A 16,412-nucleotide genomic window follows, 5' to 3' on the forward strand; every position below is an offset into this window, starting at 1 on the left:
TATCCAGAAACTCTCACAGTGCAGTGAGATTACACCAACACTGCAGATGCCATCAAATTACTCAAAGCACCATAAAAACAAATCATTTAATAAACATATTGTCACATTAACACCATAATGACAACATAAATATTAATGTAAGTGGCCACAGGATGCTAACTGTCTGACATTAACTAAAAATATTTAACATGGTAATAAAGGTTATTTTGCAGGCATGTTAAAGAGCTCTCCCTTTAAAAAAAGAAAAAAAAAAGATAAACAGAAAACTTTGTGTCCAGAGGCTTCATTAACTAAATGTGATTACAGATGCAGTCTTGTTTTCACCCAGCAGTTTTACCTGCAAAGGCATTAATATTTGTGTGTAGAGAATGTTTTATTAAGTGCCAGAAGGCTTTGCTTCTGGAAGTGGAGCGGTTTATATCCAGCAGGGTTAGCAGATGTTATCAGACCCCTCAGCGGCATGTGCAGGTTACCTAATGGGCACATTTACATTTGAGATGTGTGTCTGAGGGAGGGAGAGAGGGAGGGAGAGATAGGGGGAGGGAGGGAGGGAGGGAGAGAGGGAGGGGAAGAAAGAGAGAGAGATGGACAGGGAGAAGGAAAGTGAAAGATGAGCTGGCATAGCTCTAGTCACCTGCCCCCTCTGGCATCGATCGCTGGAAACTGTCTCTTTGAGCGATAACGAGAGCTCTCTAACAGCTCCTTTGTCTCGGTGGAAAGAGAGAGAGAGTGGAAAAAGACAGGGAGATGGAGAGAGAGAGAGAGAGGTGGATCAGGAGTGAGTGCCGCTGGACTGGGCAGGACAGGCTACCAAAGAGACGCTAACACTGAGTCCACCGTTCCCCACACCCAAAGACACACTGCATCCAATAAGCTGAAACCTGCTATTAGAAGCCGGGGCTTGGTGGGTAATGAGAAGTGGCTTGTGGGTGTTGTGGTTCTGGGGGGTGCTAACCTGGCTCTCCTGTGCTGTTTATGTGGAGCAGGGCAGTGAACGGACTGGATCCCGGCGCCCTCACGGCCATCGCCGCTCCCCGCTCTGCGTCCCCGCCCAGCCTGCTGCCACTCAGCGTGTGACCCCGCCCCCCACCCTGCCCTAAGCCCCGCCTCCCAAACCATGCCACCCCACACTACACCACCGCTTCACAAAGGAACAGGCCTGAGGCTTGATGGACAGCAGTATGCGGTCACAGGACAGGACTGGGCTGCAGGACAGACTGGACCAGCTTTTATAAGCCCCGCCCCTCTCATCACTGGCCGCGCCCCCCTTGCCCTGCCTCCACCCGCCCTGGTGTGTCGGTACACGCGGGTCAGTGTATATCTGCTTTCACGTACGTGTGTACATGTGTGTACAGTCTGTGTCTGTATACTCGTATGTATGTAAATATGCACACTCAAAACACGCACATTTTCGTTTTGAAGTCTTCTCCGCAGAGACGCAGCAGCTTCCAGCTGAGTAGTTTCGAGCGGCTTATTTCTAATAATATCTCACTTCACCAAAAAAAAAAACTGACAACGGTCCTCGTCCGAGTTTTGCTTCCCAGTTGCACAACTGAAAACAACAAAATTTCAGAATTATACACTAAATTATACACTAAAAAGACATATAAAGGGATTTCATTAATCGGTTGAGTTATGTAGCCTATAGCATATATTCTTGTTCATGTTGTAATTAATTATCTCCTTGCGGCAGCTGAGGTGAGGAGGATGAAGAGTAAGCCGCACAGATGGCCCTAGTGACTTTATCGGGGGAAAAAGACACGTTGCACTTTACTTTTTTCTTTTCCCCCCCACCTCAGATTCTCATGCGAACGGGAGTACACGGTGCAGCAGGTTTGTAGGAACAGCCCTCAGAGTTAGGTAGCCTGGACCTGTGGCTGTCACTCCAAACCGCTTTTATTTCCGATCGAACGTCTCCCTCCTCCACCCCGCTACTACACAGTCCCACCTAGAGGCTATGTTTCCCTGCCAGCAACCTTACGAAACGGACAGTTTTGTTTTTGTTATAATTTATTTATTTATGAATTAGTTGATTCGCATTTTCCTGAGTCCTCATAGTCTTAACACACGGTTCCGCTCGTTCAGCACTCTGACGGAGATGAACCCTCCCCCCGCTCACCCGCCAGCTCAGCTTTCAAAAGCTAAAACCGTATTGGTCATGCTGATGGTTTCACACACACTAAAGTTTGGGTTGAATATGAATAGTATACAGTGCGTAGATGTGTCGCGACCAATTCGCCACTTGAACCCTATTGTGTGTCGATGAACTCACTTTGTACACGTGTTCACTGTGCCTCTTCATTTTTGCTTTTGTTTTTTTGTTTCGTTAACTTCAGTTCATTTAGTTTTTTTTTTTTTTTCAACAAAGTTTGTGAAGTTGATCTGGGTTCTCTGCTCTATTTTAAATACTGTAGTATCCACCATTTTGGCACCAGTTTGAATCCTGAGGAAGGAGATATTTGGAGCACTTGGAGTCTGATATCAGCTTTATTCTGAAAGAAATCCTTTATCTGTACAGTCCACATGGCTTTGTCTCTTCTCATCAAACACAATTCCGCCTGTCCATATGCTCCAGTGTACATAGGTGTGCGAGCATTGCAACTTTGCCCGAGATATTTGTGTATATTTCAATACATATATATAAATACCAGTTTTGGGCATTGTGGCATTATTTATTTCAGATTGTTTTGGGCATGTACTCAAATGAGGAAGTGTATATTATAATACATCTATGAAAGGTCATATATCATGATGTGGAGTTGGTTGTTTAATTCTCAAGATAATAAAAGGTATTTACAAACCAAACTGTCTCTGGGTTTTTCCACACTCTGGATTATCAATGAGACCTCCTGTCTCCAAAAGCACTAGATTTACTGTAGGGTCACTGTTGGGCTGGAGTATTATCGAGCATATAAAATACAAAAATAAAATTTTATCTGAATCGCATCTTTTGAGAAACACAACACTATTTACTCACTAAGAACGGTAAAAAGCAAGAACATAAAAATAAGAGCTATGCACCATTTTTAAAAACACGAGACCGATGACTAAAATCTATACCATTGGCAAAAACACAGGGTTTTTTTGGTGTATGAAGAAACTACTCGAACACTGGCTTTAAAAGTGTGAGCCTCTGACAGAGTGAAAATTGTTAGGTGCGTGCCAGAAATGTGCATGTCATTTCTGAGCAAACAAAACATTATCTGATCATTAAAATCATTTTCAGAATGTGTATACTTTGGTGGAAATGTTTCCCATTACCCAATCATGTATATTAAATATTTGATTTTTTTTTTAAAGAAACCAGATGTAGTCCCCCCTAAGGATTAACACTGAACATGGCACAGTGGGTCTGCCTGTCCACTGTAAACCGGCATCTTCAATGCACAACAGCTGATTTCACTTTTATGCACTGCTGCCCCCTGCTGGTGAGTTATTTGGGACAGGGTCATTTTTGACCCTGAGGACAACAAGGGATTAAAATAACTCATTTTTTGGGGTGATTTTAATTATATAAAACCCAAAGCAATACATGAAAAAATACTGTTGTAATTGTCTTGTTTTAAATCACTAATGGTATCAGACGCATTTTGCACAATCAGTTTTACAGGTATGGGGGTGGTTAATCACTGCATGTAGCCCAGGAGGGAATTTATTATGTATTAATTGCTTATCGGATGTCCTTATCCAGGATGACATTATTTGACATTGCATATTGGAATGTAGCTGAATCTTCCCAGAAGTCATTTAAATAGAAGCTCTCCACCCAGCGTACAACTGCAGGGTCTGGCCCAATTCCCTGAGTACTCCACAGTGCCACCCTGTGGAAGCTTGTAACAGTGCAGTCTAAATCAGAGTTAATTTGTATCAAATTTTTAAGATTAAAAAAATTGTGCACGAAATCTTACCTGCAAAATCCATTTGTCTGGACAGATAACAATATGAATAATGGAAATAACAAGCTGTCAATCTCAATCTTTCCCCCCCTAGTTTAGAATCACTAAGTCTGACTTTTGAGTCTCTATTATGCCACAAACAAGTCCCATGCACAGATAAACTCATCTGCCAGCCAATGACAATTTTACACAATATAGGCCTATTATGGGAGAACTGGTGCCAATTAGAGAGGTCCACTCTCACCAACAAAAACTGGTATCCCTTGGATACCCAGAGCATCGCTGGGCGCTAATGCTGCACAAACCCAAGGAACACTGGAGACAGGTTGTGTAAACCCACCCAGTGAAAACTGTCCCAATCAGTCAGCACTAAAACAGCCTAGGCTTGAATTTGCAGTGTCCATGCTGAGATGGCCAATCCATAAGTTAAAGAAAACAGAAAACCGCATCCCTGGCTTCATTCTCCGTATTTACACCTGATTGGTTTTCTTTTGGAGGTGGCAGTACAGAGGGTTGTACTGTTGGTCACAGCAAGAAGGTACTGGGTTTGAATCCTGGCCTGGGCCTTTCTGTGTGGAGTTAGCATGTTCTCACCGAGTCTGCGTGGGTTTCCTCCCATAGCCCAAGACATACAGGTAGGCTAATTGGGGTAGGTAGGCCATAGGTATGAGTGTGTGAGTGAATGGTGTATGTGAATGGGAAATTATATGAATACAAGAAAGGCCTCTCTTCCTGCTGAGTAAATACCATCTGTAAAGGACAAAGGGCTTGTGCACACACCCTTCCAAGAAACACATGTACTGCTGTCTGACGAGGCAACCATCACCTATCCACTAAAAACTGCTCATACAAAATGTCACCTGCTTTTATTTGGGACAACACAAACCCATTCCACTCTGTAAAAGATTTTTGTTTCCAAAAAAATACATATTGAGTCTCTTAAATGTAGATTTACAATTTTTCACATTTTTCTTCTTTTCAGGTACAGCTGGGTTATCATACGCATAGAGTTTATTTTGTTTAATATATTTGGCACTCACAGGTTCCACTGTACCCTGGTCCCTCATAGAGTTATTCTTAAACACACACCACACACACGGTAGTGCTGACCATACATTCAAGGTACACACGTCTGCTTCCCAGAATCTTATGACTTCCTTCTGTTCATCTGTCCACATCTACCGATGTAGAATGGCATATTCCTCTACACCCCCAAATCCCCGTGAAAACAAGGTCTGCCCCCCGCCAGTGTCCGTTGAAACCCAGAGGGCCGGGAGCCACACCCTCACTTGTCTGGCCCGCCCTTTTTATCAGCCAGCTCCTCCATCTGTCGCTGCCTTCGTTCCAGGATCTCCAGTAGCTTGGCGTCGTTCCGCGCTCGCTCCCGGGCCCGCAGGTCTGCGATGTCTTCAAAGAACACGTGCCTGCAGGAGAGTGAAACAAGCTCCCTGAAACAGCTGCAGGTTCTTCATTTATCCACCTGTACAACTGTGACACTGTCCAAAACATATTAGCATTCTAACCTACTTACAAGAGAAATATTATGGCGCCATTACCCTTTATGTATACGCTATAAAACTACAGCCAGCTACCTCTCTTGGGTAGCACTTACAATCACTCGGTATGCAACCCGAGCGACCACAAATTAAATTGAAGTGATATTACATAGTAGCCTACATACAGCACAACTGCAGCACGGATTCTCCGTTTTGTGAGCGGTAAGTACGCGCAACCAGAAGTGTGCAGGTTTGAATCTTGTCCAAACAAAATTTGAAATTGGGAGGGAGCCTACCATGCTAGCAGTAACGTTGTAATTGACAATGTATTATGTGCATGTTACAGCATCGGACTTGCCCTGAAAAAAATGTTTCTGCTAAACAAATAAATAACGCATCAGGACAGTCAAAGTCCATCTCTGGCATAAAAGGAAAAGGCTCAATTACAACTTCACATGCCACGTTTATAAATGTCACAGGTTCAATGCCCGGATGGGGCACTGCCGTTGTACCCTTGAGCAAGCCAAGGTACTTAACCTGCATTGCTTCAGTATATATCCAGCTGTATAAATGGATGCAATGTAAATGGTATGTAAAAAGTTGCGTGAGTCGCTCTGGATAAGAGCGTCTGTTAAGTGTCTGCAATGTAATCAGTTTAAGGATAAACTCTATTGGTATGTGCAACTTCTTTGGTGTAAGTGAAAGAACATTATCCATTGCCTACTGTTCTTATCTTTAACCATTTATTTCCCTTGTAAAATCTACTTAGCCATAGCTATACTGAAAATAGTTGCCTTTGAATTATAATTTCGGTAATATGATTAAGAAGTTAGATAAACTGACATGATAGCAGGAGCGCCAGCCAGCTTGCTGGAAAACTGCTGGTCATCGCGTTCTCTACCCACCCGGCTAATTACGACAGAACGCACCGATACCGGTCTCTCACCTGTTATAAAAGACAGTAGCAAGACTCACGAGTAAGGTTCCAAATAATATTGGCTTTGTAAGGCGCTTGCGAGTGGATAGTCGATGCTGCTTCATGACTTCGACGTATTACAAGCAATGCAGTTTACCGCAACCGATCAAATCATCGAGACTTTATACTCCTGCAAATTTTACCCTATCATAAAGCATATTATTCGCTGACCGAAAACCTCAGTTTGTTCCGCTGACCTCCACAAAGTTGCGTGCAAAACCGTGCACGAAACACACGTAGTATCACTTCCTGTCAGCTTGTCATGAAAAATAAATCGTTCTTTTTTCTTTGTGCGGTTAAATTGAGTTATCAAAAAGTAACTGAAATGGCTCACATGGAGCACTAACATTTATTTCAGACTACTTTTAAAAAAACAATTCATATTACGCCGTTGCCAAAAAGCCCCCTAAACCGGAACTCAAATTGATAGTAGCGGTGGAGCTGATGGGAATAATATTGAATGAGGACCGGAACGCGAAAAAAAATTGGAGGCGCTTTATTTTGAGACTAGAGACAGGTTGCTTTCGGTACATTGTGTGGTGTATTTTAACAGCATCTTATTATAACTAGCTAGTTAGACACATGGATAAATACTTCCATTTGCATGCAATTAATACAAAACCACTGTATTGTGGTCAGCTAACCTGTCTTGTGTCCATCTAGCTAGCCAACGTAACTGGGTGAATCCCTAATGTCGTCAGGAAGGAGTAGGTTTCCTGGACCGGATCGGTTCGAATACCTCCAAGCATTGGTTACCGAGTTCCAGGACACCGACAGTACAGGTACTGGTCCACTGCTGACTGGTTTAGGTAGCTGTGCGCGACATATCTAAGATCTGTATTCCTCTGCGATATGGGGCCAATTAAACTCTTTTATATTGTGGCACCCATTAAATGTAGTGCATACTTTTGCCCATCAGCTACTCGGTCCTATGAATTTCTCCCTGCTGATAGCTGAAGCTAAACAGGTGGAGTGAAGCTAAACGTGGTAAACCCATAAAACTGGCCGCTGGATGTGTTGTTTATGTACCAGCCCAGTAGGGGGTACTCTTTTTGACCAAGCAGAAAATCACTGCGGAGGGAGGGTACCGTGCTGTAGGAGATGTTGGTTTTCCAATGATATAAGATGCAAGTTATACTTTACACGTTATATTGTAGTAGCAGATAAAACACACAATTTGCCCAGTTACTTTTATTCTCATTGGAAGGTGTACTGTACTGTGGAGAAACGGCATGTTGTACAGGAGTGTGTATACAATTTCAGTCTGCTTTATGAGTTTGCTGCATTCATGTTAATGTCAATGTTTGTACTATAACTGACAACAGGATTTCAGAGTTCTGGACAGTTAATTTCTGATAACTGGAGAATGCCATGTTTATTTCAGAATAATTTGATTTAGTGCTGTGTCCATGCTTTGAGAACTTAATGAGAACAAAAACAAGGATGGTATATTTTCCCTCATTTCTACTTTTTCAAAAATATTTCTTAACCTCAAACCTTTGTCACAGTTTTACAACATTCTGTGTGCATGGTAGAAAAGATCCCTTTAAAGATGCCTTTCTGTCATTTGTCTTATTGATTGTGGGAGAATTCAATTATATTTGCTTAATTAATAAAAATAAAATAATATCTATGTCGATGACTTCCAGATGCCAAAGAGCAGGTCTTGGCGAATCTGGCCAATTTCTCGTACGACCCCGGGAACATGGAGGACCTGCGGACCCTGCAGGTGACGGAGCTCTTCCTGGACATGCTCACTGAGGAGAGCGAGAACCTGGTGGAGTTTGGAATCGGTGAGTGGCTGGAGCACCACAGGTTCACACTCCTGCTCTTAGTTACTGTGTTCTACATCAGGGGATTCCTGTGATCTGCTGATCCTTCTGCATTTAACGTGTGCGGTACACTTTGTTTCATTGACCAGGATTTAAACTTGTCATGGTAAATTTGAACTTAATTAACGTCACTCTTTTTGAAAAAGGACCAGGTTAGCTTTTAATTTTATAATAAAAAGTGGGAAACATACAAATGAATTGAAGTTATAAAATGAAAGTTAACTCTGGATATCAATCAAATTCCGTTATACATTTCTTTTTTGACATTAATTGGGCCTGCACGCTGATTGTCACACTTGATCAGGCTAGTCTGTGTCCGGGGCCTGTGGGATATATGTCAAGCCCTCTCAAAGGCAGAAGTAGAGATATTTGAAGCAGAGGAGTCGTGTACAGTGACGCCTCTCTCTCTCTGTCTTTCTCTCTCCATCTCTCTCCCTCTCTCTCTCCCACTCTCTCTTTCCATCTCCCCCCCTTTTCTTTCCCCCTCTCTCTCTCTCGTCCTCTGTCACTCTCCTTCTTTCTCTCTCTCTCTCTCTCTCTCTCTCTCTCTCTCCCTCTCCCTCCCTCCCTCCTCAGGGGGCCTCTGTAACCTGAGCGTGGACCCCGCCTGCCGGGACCAGATCCTGGAGAGCGACGGCATCGCCCTGGTAACGGGCTGCCTGTCCAGCCGTCGGGAGGAGACGGTGCTGTCGGCCATCGCCACCCTGATGAACCTGGCGACGGGGGCGGGGCCGGGGGCGGGGTCCTCCCCCCGCGAGCGCCTCACCGACCCCGCCGTGCTGCAGTGCATGCTGCGCTTCTCGCTCTCCCACAGCACCCGCCTGCGCAACCTGGCCTGCGTCTTCCTGCAGGACTGCTGCACCCCCGCCCAGGTGGAGCGGGCCCAGCGCCAGCTGCAGGACTGCACCCAAACCGCCCTGGGGATCCCCCTGCCACAGGACTAGCTCGGAAACGGTTACTTAGCGACCAGGGTCGAGCAAAGCAATGCTGCTGCGGGTCAGTCCGGGGCTCTGGTCAGCTGGCAACCTGAGTTCCGCTCCACAGGAAGAGACAGCCCAGCCCACGGTTACACACACGCTGCACACGTAGGCTCTGGGTCTGCAATGGATCTGATTACTTGCTGGAACAGGATCTGATTACTTGCTGGAACAGGATGTGATTTGTGGATGCCCTCTGTACACTTATTACTGGATTCTGGCTTCCTGTTGACAGCACTCTGTCATCCCCTCTGACCCAGAGATGCTTTTATAATGGATTTCAAAAGGAAAAAGAATCATTACCTCCACTGCTTTAACTTTTTAACAAGACAACATGTGTTTTGTCTTTCTGTTCTTTGCAGCGAACATTGAATACCTCAACAATTTAGTGCATTTCAATCAAAACTAAATTCCTGGTTTTGGGCTTCGTTAAAACCAGAATGTTGTGCTTTTTGTAAATGTGGCAGTCATTACAGTAAAGGAATTCATTGAACGCCCGGAAATGTTGGTGCATTGAGCAATATGTGCACAGTACCTTTAACCGCCACTGGAGGGAGACAGTCTCCTTAATTTAACTGAAACTGGGAGGCCGCTAAGGGTCTTTGGCTCTGTTCACATCCACTAGGGGAGTTCTCTATCTGCATTTAATGGCAGCACAGGTTCCTGGGTTTAAATCAAAGTCCTCAGAAGACGTTGATTTGTGTATTTATTTGAACATTTTAAATGGGTACTTTACCCTGATAACCCAAAAACATTCTCACAATGTTGCTACCATGTAATGGCAATGTTATTACATTGATAAAACATTCCGGTAACGTTGTGAGAACATTTAGTGTTTTCTGGGTTTGTCGCTGTGCTCATCTCCGTGTAAGTGACCGGCTGTATAAAATGCAGACAGAGGCACAGCGCCTGCTCTCATCTGGCCTCCATGCTGGACATTCCACAACTGCGGTCTGTCTGTGATCGTTATGGATGCTGTTGTAGTTTTCCTGGACCGAGTCCGCGCCGATTCTTCCAGTGCCAGGACTGGATCCAACCGGCGCCCGGCCTGGATGAGCCGGCAGGTGGACGGCACATGCGGCCTCTCCTGGATGAACCGCCCGACAGCCTCGCGTTAAGCACGCCATATCTCCCGAAATCTTCATTTGCAGACCCGCTAATGTCTCAGGGGACACAGGTAATTCGGCTTTATTGTGGAACACTGTCTCCTGCTTTCTGCTGTCAAAGAGTATGGAAGCTCTGTGTGTGCGTGTGTGTGCATGTGTGCGAGCGTGCGTGTTTGTAATACACAAGTCCTCTGCCTCTAGTTAAGACCTTTATGTTCAGTGTTTTCCAATTAATCAGGAAAATAAGGAAAAGTTATGTCCCTGTTGTGATCAGAAAGCAAAAAGAAAAAGGCTGCACTGTCCTTAAACGACCTGTTCATCTCAACAATACCAAGATTAATAGACCCTTCAACGAGCTGTAGAGACGTGTGGCACTGTAGGGGCTTTCCAGTAAAGAAACATCACCCACTGCTGCTTTCGATGGTGTAGTACAGGGTTATGATAAATCATTTGAACCATAGCACGTGATGTCAGCACTCCAGGGTACGATTTCTTATTTGGGTAACCTTGTGCTGCAGCTTTTAGTGTGAAAAGGTTACATTCCTGCCCCACTGCTTTGGTTTGGGGGTTAGAGTGGAAGCCTGGGGCAGTTATTTTGAGAAACTGTGAGAAAAGTCTGCGCCTTTGTCTCCGAGTGTGAGGACAGTGCTTCGGTTCAATATGAATAATAAAAACTGTGGGAAACTGTTATATTAAAGTGGATCCAAGCTGGAGAGGCTTTTAACAATAATATTGGTTTATTATGAAATGCATAATGCAAAAAGTGCAAGGTGCTCAAAGTGAAAGACAAACATGAAGCTTGCAGAAACTAATATTTTTGTTAAAGGCCTCTGGATTTTGTCTATTTTTATTTAACTGTGTGCAGATTTCTCACATTTTACCACAGTTATTTTGAGACCATAAGCAGAAGAGAAACATGAACTTGGTTCTAATTGGTTCTGGAAACCCAGTCTTTAGAAAAAAAAGTAAAATAAATTGTCCTGTGTTTGCCAGACAGCAGAGAGGCTAACAGATAGAGAGGGGATCACAGATAAGAAGGGGCCATAGCAGAGGATCAAACGCCCAACCACACAGGAGGACTCTGAACATGCGCACACACATGATCACATACACACACACTCACACACTTTCCTGTGAAAGCTCCACTGTCCTGGCCTGTTCTCACTGCCTACCGGGACTCAGTGTTTTTGGATGATCGGTAGGGGTGGCGGTGAGGGTGAGAAGAGTGGGAGCGGGGAGCAACCTGTGGGGTGAAACCTGTCCCCTGTGTGATGTTAAATGAACTGTAAAATGGCTGCACCATGTTGACAAATCTGACTAATAAACAGCTAAGCCCTTGAACAGCAGTGGCAGTGTCTGACTCTAGACTGGGCTAATGAAGTCAATCTAAACAGACTCTGTGCACATGCGGTAAACGTTTAATTTTCCTCACATCTGGGGACACCGTGTGCAGCTGGTAAATTTTGCTCTTCCCTCACTTCTGGGGACGCTCATTTTGGGTTGACGTGAACACGTTTCCCTTTTCTGAAGCACTTTTTCCTCCTGTCCCGAGCCAGAGTTACCTCATCACCACCGCTTTCAAAGTCAGCCATGACAAACAAAAACAACGCTTTGCATCTCGTATCCCAACCTCTCCACCTCCCTGTGCGGTTAAAGAGGGCTTTCTCTAGCGCTCCTGTTTTACAATTAAGAGCAGCCCTGGCTCATTTCATCCAGTACAATACAGACAAGGAGCGGCTAGCAGTCAGTGTAGCATAATGGTTTGGGGTCTAGACCTGTAACCCGAAGGTTGCAAGTTCCATTCTGGATACAATGAAAAATTAAGTTACATAAATGTGTTTATAAAGTGCCCAGTTGTAAATAGGAAATTAAGCTGTTTGTTTTTACTTCAGAATCTCAAAATGTTTTTGCCATCTGATGAATGAAAATTTCCACTGGATATGGACAGCAATGTTATATTTTATTCTATTTTGCATTTAAATGATTTTACAGACAGCCTTGGTTTGTCTCCATGAATACATTTCTTCGGTATTTTGTGCTTTATTATTTTTAAATGATTTAAACATGCTCGCAGTTAGAGGTATGAAGTTTGATACTTTCTTTGAGCCAGGTGCAGAACATTCTAGAAAGAGAAACCATGGCACATGGCCACCTTCCTGCTGAATTGCAGTATGATGGCATGCAGTATACATCTAGAGAAGATGTAAAATAAATTAAAAAAGGAGAAAAAAAATCCTGTGATGCTTCAACATAATTCAGTGAATGGATGTGTAAGAATGTGCTCATTCACTCTGGGCACTAATGTATTGGGCGCTAATGTATTTACCAGATTAAAGGTGATAGGCCCACTCAGCTTTTGATCCAAGACAGTAGGTATTTTGGTGATGAAATGCATGCAGTATATTACAGCCAGATACTTGTCTATCTACCAGAACATGAATGCGTATATGTTTGTGCATAGGGATAGGCACCAAGGGAAAACACTGGTTGCTGTGCAGGAAGATTTACTATGATTGCAAACTAATTAATAATGCAATTTAACTGTGTATATCACTGTCATTATAAGAGACTTTTCTTTTCTCTCAGATTTAACTATACTTATCACCAAATCTGCAAAAAAAAAACAGACACATTACCATCATTAGCAATATGGACTTTCCTCTCAGACTGATGTTTGTCATCATCAAAACTGCTTCACTCCACAGATCGATGTCCGTCAGAGTCAAACTCTGGCTCTCCTCCCATAGTCATCGTCACTCACTCCACGCTCGGTAAGCTTGCCAGGTCCGTCAGAGCTCGGCCAGCCTCCGCACTCAACAGCCCGCCTTTCAACCTCGCCGCTCGCATCCCCGCCCGGGTAAACAGATTCTCTCTCTCTCTCTCTCTCTCTCTCTCTCTCTCTCTCTCTCTCTCTCTCTCTCTCTCTCTCTCTCTCTCTCTCTCTCTCTCTCTCTCTCTCTCTCTCTCTCTCTCTCTCTCTCTCTCTCTCTCTCTCTCTCTCTCTCTCTCTCTCTCTCTCTCTCTCTCTCTCTCTCTCTCTCTCTCTCTCTCTCTCTCTCTCTCTCTCTCTCTCTCTCTCTCTCTCTCTCTCTCTCTCTCTCTCTCTCTCTCTCTCTCTCTCTCTCTCTCTCTCTCTCTCTCTCTCTCTCTCTCTCTCTCTCTCTCTCTCTCTCTCTCTCTCTCTCTCTCTCTCTCTCTCTCTCTCTCTCTCTCTCTCTCTCTCTCTCTCTCTCTCTCTCTCTCTCTCTCTCTCTCTCTCTCTCTCTCTCTCTCTCTCTCTCTCTCTCTCTCTCTTGCGTGCGGACATCAGCACCCGGAGGGCCCCGTACCCGGAGGGGGGTCAGGGTCCGGCACCGCCCCGTTCCCGCCGAGACTTCGCCGGCGGCAGCGAGCCGAGTCAGCGGGCGGCGATGGGACTGGAAGAGCGGTGAGACATGTGGTGCTCACCTGAGAACTGGCACGGCTGCTGGGCCGCGCGCGGGCCACGCCCTTTTCCCCTCCTCGCCAGCCGTCTTCCCCACACCCTTTCTATGGTACCCTTGCTTCAGATTGCTTTCTTTTCTGGTAAGGCGCTACTGAATCAGAATGGTGTGTTTTCATACTCATAGAGGACTTGTAAACATTCTGCGCTGGAGTCTGGTACACTGGGAATTTCACCTGCTGTAAATAAAACACTGGTGTTCCTGAATCTGCATCTCCGCCATTTTTAATTAATGCCTCCAGCTGCCGGTTCAGCCCAACAGGGGTTACTCAGCAAATTAAACTGAGGGACCAGTGGTAATGCGCTTTGTCACAAAGGTAGTGCATGGACAAAGCACCTGTGCACCAGGAGGCTTTGCATCCTTACTTGTTCGTGTGTGTGTGTGTGTGTGTGTGTGTGTGTTTGGGGGGAGGGGGGGGTGTGGATGGAGCTGGATGCCAGCCTGCATGTATCCCAGGTGGCACCCCCCACCCCCATCAGCATCATTATGGGAGAATTTTTGTTTTTGTACCAGAGTGTGAATTTGACAGAGCAAAAGAGGGCGGAGCCGGGCGGAATCAAGGTGGGGGGCAAGGGGGGAGTGAAGGGGAGCAGAATAAAAGGGGCCTGTGGGCTGGAGGCGGGTGAGACAGTGCATGTCCTCACCTGGAGGGTTTGCCCAAACGTGTTCCCATTAAAACGTTACATTTGTTGAGTAAACACCAGATTCTGCCCACCCAGCGGGGGCCATTAGCCTCATGAACAAGTGCACCTGGGGCCAAGATGTCCCAACGGCAATGCCAGGGACACCAGGTGGGGGGGGGGGGGCATAGGTTCTTCCACCACAGGTATAAGGTTTCTTATTTGAGTTATTTTTCTTATTTTCCACTGTTGAAATGTTTTGTAGTGCATTGAGGGGCACAGTTTGTGTAGCTGTGAGATATGTTGCTCTCCTGAACTTCATGCATTTCCCCTATATCCTCCCAGTTTTGAATAACCCAGTTGTTTTCACTCCTTGCTGTAACCGCCTCTATCAACTCAGCAGAGCGCAAACGAGCACATGCTCTCCTCCGAAAACATGTTGTGTCAAAGCCGCTGCTTCTTTCAAACCGCAAGGCCAACTCACACAGACGTGAGTCAGAGGAGGACTTTTCATGTACGGCTTGAGCCAGCAGACTGCAGGTTCACTGTTGACCAGAGGTGTAAGCAATGACACACGATCATTCCGGCAGAGTGAATCCCTCTCGCCCTCCCTCGTCTCACCCTGGGTAACGGAAAACACCAAACATGAGGCACCCAGCATGGCTGCTGGTCTCTAGCCGGCACAGGAAGATTCATATTGGATCCAAACGACAGGACCAACTCTCCCTAAAAAGCATAAAACACTCGGAAGCTTAGGGGGTGAGGAGTGCTTCTGTGATATTTCTCTGGTGAATTGTGTGGTCAACATGGTCAATTGTGTATGGACCATGGTTTTACCTTTTATTGGAATCTCTCTCTCTGACTCTCTTTCACTCTTTCACTCACTCACATGTCTTCTCTCTTTCCTCTTTCCTGTTTTGTCCACTCCTGCAAAATCTCTTTTGCTTGCCTTGGAGGTTGTGTCCATCCCAGGGAACATGACCACAAAGCTAAGACCACACAGATTTGCATAGAATGCACCGCACACCTCCCAGTCTGGCTTGGCATTCCTTAAACCCACTAAATCCTTCCGTTCTCATTCCATCTCTCCACAGCTGGGGGAAAATCAGTCCTGACAATGGACTGTAGTCAGCCAATTTAAAAATATGACACATATGGCAGCATTCAGGATTTTAAATACACACACACACTGACACACACACACACACACATACACACATATACATTCACACACTGACACACACACACACACACATACACGCATATACATTCACACACTGACACACACACACACATACACGCATATACATTCACACACTGACACACACACACATACATACACGCATATACATTCACACACAAACACATGCACATGTACGCTTACACACATACACGCACACACATACACACACACATGCACGCTTACACACACATGCACATGCACACACACACACACTGACACACACACACACACACACATACACGCATATACATTCACAGACAAACACATGCACACACACACACACTGACACACACACACACACACATACACGCATATACATTCACACACAAACACACACACACACACACACACACACAAATGTACACACAAGCATGCATGCACATGCACACGCACACATACACCTACACACTCTGGACTGCACCTCCTGAATCCTAAAAGTTCCTTTGCAGAAAAGGGGAGAAGAAACAAAAGTCACTTCAATGTGCCAACCATCTGGCTATCATCATCTATTACAGAACCGCCACACAGAGGTGGCTTTTAATAGAACTTTTCCCTCCAGCCACAGGCAAAAAACAATAGACGCATCTCAGGGGTGGCAAGGACGCTTACCTGAGGTAATTCAAAGTGACACCCGCAAAAGTAAAGTCATCATTAAGCCAATACACTGATTCACTTATCCGCTGCTACACATTTAACCCCCTTCAGTGTGAGTGGGAATCTGTTTCCAAGCACGCATTGGCGGGAAATTTATCTGCTCTCTGGAAATAAATATTTAATCAGAATC

General features: G+C 45.1%; 2 protein-coding genes across 4 annotated transcripts in view; both read left to right on the top strand.

Moving 5' to 3' along the window:
• LOC118221343 (nuclear distribution protein nudE-like 1-B) overlaps positions 1-2,805 on the top strand; it is a 28,657-nt gene extending 25,852 nt beyond the window's left edge. For both annotated transcript variants that reach the window (XM_035406320.1, XM_035406319.1), the window contains one exon: positions 987-2,805. In XM_035406320.1, the coding sequence (XP_035262211.1) occupies positions 987-994 (8 nt within the window). In that variant the 3' untranslated portion in view covers positions 995-2,805. The remainder of the gene's footprint in view (positions 1-986) is intronic.
• A 3,984-nt stretch (positions 2,806-6,789) lies between these two features.
• armc7 (armadillo repeat containing 7) lies at positions 6,790-9,669 on the top strand. Of its 2 annotated transcripts, XM_035399856.1 has the most exons (4): positions 6,790-6,895; positions 7,032-7,150; positions 8,018-8,161; positions 8,777-9,669. In XM_035399856.1, the coding sequence occupies exons 2-4, from the start codon at positions 7,060-7,062 to the stop codon at positions 9,142-9,144; spliced, it is 603 nt and encodes a 200-aa protein (XP_035255747.1). In that variant the 5' UTR covers positions 6,790-6,895; positions 7,032-7,059; the 3' UTR covers positions 9,145-9,669. The 2 variants fall into 2 exon arrangements, with proteins under 2 accessions (XP_035255747.1, XP_035255742.1); XM_035399851.1 differs by having other exon boundaries at positions 6,790-7,150.
• Positions 9,670-16,412: the final 6,743 nt, after the last annotated feature.

The sequence above is a fragment of the Anguilla anguilla genome, chromosome 2 (assembly GCF_013347855.1).
Source record: "Anguilla anguilla isolate fAngAng1 chromosome 2, fAngAng1.pri, whole genome shotgun sequence".
NCBI lineage: Eukaryota > Metazoa > Chordata > Actinopteri > Anguilliformes > Anguillidae > Anguilla > Anguilla anguilla.

Excerpts from the sequence above, each read along its gene's own strand:
- armc7 (XM_035399851.1), top strand. The coding sequence starts at position 7,060 with ATGTCGTCAGGAAGGAGTAGGTTTCCTGGACCGGATCGGTTCGAATAC. Across the intron at positions 7,151-8,017 it reads CCAGGACACCGACAGTACAG|ATGCCAAAGAGCAGGTCTTG; the intron begins GTACTGGTCCAC and ends GATGACTTCCAG. Across the intron at positions 8,162-8,776 it reads CCTGGTGGAGTTTGGAATCG|GGGGCCTCTGTAACCTGAGC; the intron begins GTGAGTGGCTGG and ends CTCCCTCCTCAG.